This window comes from Triticum aestivum, chromosome 7B, assembly GCF_018294505.1.
Source record: "Triticum aestivum cultivar Chinese Spring chromosome 7B, IWGSC CS RefSeq v2.1, whole genome shotgun sequence".
Lineage (NCBI taxonomy): Eukaryota > Viridiplantae > Streptophyta > Magnoliopsida > Poales > Poaceae > Triticum > Triticum aestivum.
This window is the reverse complement of record NC_057813.1, coordinates 428261981-428267890: the sequence shown is the minus strand read 5'-3', so window position 1 is coordinate 428267890 and position 5910 is coordinate 428261981. Positions and strand designations below refer to the sequence as shown.

The window sequence follows — 5910 nt, the reverse complement described above, 5'->3', positions numbered from 1 at the left end:
GCTACCTTGTATGTTTTTTTAACATATTTTTCTGCAACTTGTACCTCTAATTTTTATTAACCCATTTATCAACATTACGGACCCAGATTGCTAGAAGAAGCATATGCATGCATGTGCTATTTTATGCTCTACTCTACATGGCCAAAACATTTTGTTAGCAAGTGGCGAAGTCTCTGATTTCCGTTATCAAAATCACAATTAGGTTTCTATATGAACTCAAATGAGAGCATCAAACATGTTGAATGACATGATTCCGAAAAAAATTAAGGTGATCATTGACGCTAACAAACAACAAAGCATATAAGATTATGAAGCATAGTCGTCTCAAAATTATAGTACAACAGTATGATATAGCATCATAATCATCATCCAAAGAGCTTCACCAAATTATTCGCCTCCATGTACTCTTATTGTATGAAGACCTCCTTTGGCACACGCTCGAATATTAGCCCTCTTCCTCCCTATCCTTTTCCCTCCCAAGCCTAACGTGACATTCCTTGGCATGCCTCTTTTACCTCACAATAAAACCCAAGAACACAGTCATTACAAGATTAGCAATAGAGCAACACCAGTACCATTTGTTCGTTTCCTGTAGAAACATCTCAATTTTTGAGTGTTTCGTATCAACCAAAAGTATCCCCCCTCCAATGACAACTGTGATAACTTTCTTTCATTTCTTTTGCCAAACATGCATCTTAATCTGAATTCTCAAGCCCCACCCAATAATTGACCTATAATGTATAAACTAAACACATTTCAAGTATAGTACTTGGAAAGCTTGCAGCTAAAAAAGTGTACTTGGTTGGCAATTAATGGCGATCTTTCCTCAAGAGACGATAACATGAAGACTCTGGTATTAAGTGGTATATCTAGATACTCAAGTACACACACTTAGGACAAAATACCTTACTTATTCATATATGAATTAATATGCATGTAGAGATTGTAAGCTCGCCATGCGGTGAGTTAGTTTGGAGCCCTTCAAAATTACATTTTGGACCGAGAACACTAATTTACGAGGAAGGAAATGAACAAGTAACTCGTCTAGGACATTCAAACAGTGGTTCTCTTCCATCCAGTTGGAAGTTGGAACTTTGCTATATTAAGATTGAGTAAGTCATGCCTATCGTCCACGAATTTTGTCACATCATTGCTAGACTTTCTGGGGTGAAAATTATTTGTGACAACTTAGTCTATACAGGGCACTTTGACGTCTTGAACAAATTTCCATTAAAAGCATCAGGGGAGAACGCGGGTGTTGAAAGGTAAGATGGTGAGGAAGTGATAGGAGTGCCAAATAGAACGAAATTTTGCATTTATTTCCGGACCTTAGTCGACATGTATGTATGTGCCTATTGTAGTTTTTTTATAGAACTTGTGCGAAGTACGAAAGATTATGTATAGTCTCCATGAATGTGCCTATTTTTACATTAGCAGGGATGTCAGATTTTAGGGGTTGTTACATCGATCATTTGATATTGTAATCTAGAGCAGACAACCGATACCATAAGTGTGTGGTTTTATCCCTTCTTGATGAAACCAAATTGGGAAACCTTTTTTGCGCTATATTGTCCTCACACAAGAAAACTTTCTACTGGAAAGATTGTCCTCACAAAAAACTTTCTGCTGGAATGGGATTACAACTGACAGTGTGATATTCTTCGTAGGAACCACACATTTTTGGGCATGTTTTCCTCCATGGTGTAACATCCATGTGCTTAATATTAAAAGCAAACTTATAGTCGCACATACAGTAAAATTGACATATTAGAGATATAATTCATGTCATGACGTTAGACATATTATTCATATGTTTTTGTTTTATTTGATGATGAAGATGTCACTTAAGTATGAATATCAAATTATGTCAATCCTGTACATCTCTTGGTGAGCATTATTGTTACATCATTACCGTGACAGATTGATTTTGTTATAATTGATGTGCTAGCTCGATATCTAGCTATACAAAGGCTCACGAAAACTGACAAATCAGACCCTTGATCCTCGTGAGAAACTTCAGCTAAAAATGACCATATCTAGAAAGCTTATCTAAATCTAACCATTGTGGTCAGCACCAGCCACTCTCTCTGGAACTGAAGTTGCTTATCTCAGAATCAGCCTCCACAGAAACAATTTTATTTTGTTATAAATGATGTGATAGCTTTATAGGCTAGCTTTACGTACGAAAACCTGTGAGTATGAGCATCAAGTATCTGCGATATCTTAGTTAGTGAACATTAAGTCCAACCGCAGTGAGTTTTACCATGCTCAACAAAATATTCCAACAGACATATGGTATACACATCCTCATTTGGAGAAATAATAAGAGCCTGGAGTACATAGTATAATTCAGATGCACAAATTAACAAAACATGATTTTTTTTACCAGATTAAGCAAGCATAGCCTGAATAGATTATGTAATTACATCGTCATTTGCTACTCCAAACAATTGATTAACATAGATCTGCATATGTATAATGAAGAATGGACGCATATAAACTTTGAATAAATAAAAGGATAGGGTAATAATTAAAGAAGGAACTAATGTAACTAGACTTTGCTGATGTTTAATTGAATCATCCGCGAGAATGCCAATATACTGTATGCATGGTCACATAAATTTATTATGAACTGAATTGATGAAGAATAAAAGCTACCTACACAAATTTGTGTTCTCCGGTAGCCAAGTCTTCCGAATATAGAAGTACTCGGTACAACATTCTTCTTTGTAAATATAGTACCCAGATTATGTTTTTTTTTCATAAATAATTGCTCACGTGTGCTGGTTGATGAGCCATTAATTAACACTAATAAGTGTCAGTTAACATAAAATACCAGTTGTGCAAGCATACAACACAATTCTGAAAAAAAAAACAAGCTGCTGACCGTAAGATAAAACGTACACATGCATGAACTCGATGTGTGTGTGTGTGCGCGCGCGCGTTATTAGGTTCTCACATTTGTTTTGTGAAGCTAAAGAACGAGTATACTGGAGAGGACGTAAGATAGCATAGACTAGCTAAGATGTATGTATAGGTAGATGGATAGAGGTGATCGCCGTCGTCGTCAGAGAAAGAAGGTACCGCTAGCTTTTCAATGGTTGTTGGTTTGCATCTCTGGGAACTCTCCAACGAAAGCCAGCCTCCTTTCTTTACTGGTTTTCCTGGTGCATAGAATTCAGCACCTCACCACTCACTCATGACTGACAATGGCACTGAATACCTTGCACCAATAATTCCATCTACACCCCTATGGATTACGTATTATCTCATCAAAGCCAGCCAGGGGAGAAAAAGGACAAACCAAAATTTTCTCTCTGTCTGTCTCTCTCTTTTATTCACTCCTTGAGCTTACAAATAACGGACAGAGAGAGGGCGTGTGTGTGTTTGTTAACTGGCACTATGATCTCAGCATGACAAACTGCAGGCTTGTAACAAACCAATAAATGCATGTGAGTTGTAGTAGCATCTCTCTCCTCTCTCTCTCTCATGAACCAGTGCCTAGCTACTGGGGTAGTGGTCAACATGCAAGCTTTGCTTCCACCAAGCTACTGAGCATCATGCAGAAATTTATATTTTTAAATAAACGCACAGAACTAGTACTGTGTATGTGTAGCAGTCTGAGCTTCAAAGCAAAACAAAACCAAATTCTGTACCAGGCTCCCAGCAAGAAATTCTTGGCAAATGAGACAAGTTGAACCAGTACAAAATTGACCATGAAGCTAGATAGATCACATGGCAAACCAGCTAATTGGAGCAAACCCTAGCTAATCTTATTGATAAATTGTACTTAATTTCATCATAGAAAACATCCAGTACACAAACTCGCAAGGAGAAGAAGAAGAAGAAGCAGCAGCAGCAGCGTTAGGAGGAAATTAAATCAAAATTACCTCTCTCTAGTCATCTCATCGATGCATCCATCCCTAGTTAATCCATCCATGGCCTATATGGGACGGCTCGCTCGCTCTTCTTTAGCTTCTCAGTGCATTCCGTGGCTGCTTTGACCGCCCGTGCTGAATCCGAAACCTAGCGCGCCGCCCATCGACGACGAGGAAGACGACGACGTTGGCCCGTGGATATCCACCTGCCTCGTCAGCCCAGCCCAGTCGATCAGGGATCCGGCGCTCAGCGGCAAGAAAGCCGGCCGCCCGGCCACGGCGGCGGTACTGCTCGGACCAGCGCCGCCGGTGCCGCCTCCGCCGGGATAGTGCTGTTGTTGCGGCGGCGCAGGCTGGTGCTGGAGGTCTTGGACCTGGCGCTTGAGGAACTTGATGTATCTGATGGCCTCGTCGAGCATCGATGCCGTGTCCATCTTGGTGCCCCCAGGCACGAGGCGCTGGAGGATGCGGATGCGCTCGCTGATCCGCTCGCGGCGGTGACGGGCAGCGACGCTCTGCGGGTCCTCGCTGATGCGGACGTTGCGGCGGCGCGGCTTTTTGATGGTGGCCGGGTCGATGTCCACCGGCTGCATAGCGGCGATCCGGTACATCATCTCTTTCATCGCACCCAGCTCCTCCTCCGCCTCGTCAACCGCGTCCTGGTGATGAAGCTGCTGCGAGCCCTCCTCCATCGCTGGCGGCGGCCGCTGCTGCATCTCGTCCGGGTGCTGGTCACGTTGGTAGTCATGGTGATGTCGGTGGGGGTCGACGGCCAAGTCGAGGTGGTGGAGATGGTGGGGGTGGTGGTGAGGTGGAGGAGGGAAGAGGGAGGAAGAAGGGGAGGGATCTATGGCTAGCTGGTGCTGCTGGTGGTGCTGATGGTGTTGATGAGGTGGTGGAGGAGGAGGAGGGTGGAGGTGGAAGGATAATGGCGGTGGCGGTGGCGCCGGCGGAGTTGGGCCTGTTGGGGTGGGGTGGTCGAAGAGCAGAGGGTGGTGGTGGCTACCGAGGCTCATGTCCAAGTCCCAGGAGCTGCTGCTGCTCGAGTTGTGGGTCATATTGTCCATGCCCAGCAACCAAGAAGCAAGCGAGCTAGATGGAGTAAGTAGATGTAGCTAGACGAAGATCGACGATGAGCCGAGCTGAGCTGAGCTGAGCTCTCCCCTCCGGCCTCCAATCTCCAAAGTGTGTCCCTATGAGCTACTACCTACACGAGAGAGAGAGGGAGAGAGAGAGCCCATGAGTGGTCACATAAGGGATGGCTTTATAGGAGGATGGAGGAGAAGGCTAGCCTACCTCGACCGATTAAATGTAGCTAGAGGCTGGTAGAAGAAGATGATGGTTGTGTGAGGTAAGCAGCTCGCTGCCGAGGTAAAAAAAAGATGATGACTCTGCCCTGTACGGCTTGTCCGAAGGAAGTGGAGAAGAATTTATGGCTGATGGGATCATGGTACTAGGTGAAGGAGTAACTTGTAGGAGTAACTAGGGAGGTGGGGTCAACCTCATGATGGATATACAAGGGTTACTAAATCTGGCAATGGTGATCGATGGGAGCACTAGAATAATGATGATGAGGTAGCTATAGATAGATAGCAGGAGGAAGAAGAAAGAGGAGAAGTAGAACGCATGCATATGCAAGAGTGATGTAGAGCCGTGCCACCCCTCGTGAACGCCCGCAGGCTTTCACACATCCCTAGGCGGCCTCCTTCTCTTTCCCTTGTATCCTTTCTCCTCTACCTTCCCTTCTTGGTCATCAACTCTTCCCTACCTCTGTTAGCCCAACTCCAAGGCACGACCTTAAACTGACGTCCGTCTTTTCCCTTTCCGTTCATTTGGGTCGACCAAAGGGTTATTGTCCGGCCGCGCCTGACCAAATCTGGCTAGTGCGCCCAACCAGCCGAGGCGCCAGAATTATTTGCAAGAAAAAAATAAAATCTAAAATTAGGGCCCGCCGCCATAGTCATGCCAATGACTATAGTCCATGCCGGCCAGAGTGCCAGCGGTCCGTATACATGGAGTTAACTGCATGGAA

General features: G+C 44.1%; 1 protein-coding gene across 1 annotated transcript; it reads right to left on the bottom strand.

The window, feature by feature from the left end:
- Positions 1 to 3256: 3256 nt before the first annotated feature.
- LOC123159123 (transcription factor HEC2) lies at positions 3257 to 5449 on the bottom strand. Its single transcript, XM_044576948.1, has one exon. The coding sequence runs from the start codon at positions 4943 to 4945 to the stop codon at positions 3980 to 3982; it is 966 nt and encodes a 321-aa protein (XP_044432883.1). The 5' UTR covers positions 4946 to 5449; the 3' UTR covers positions 3257 to 3979.
- Positions 5450 to 5910: the final 461 nt, after the last annotated feature.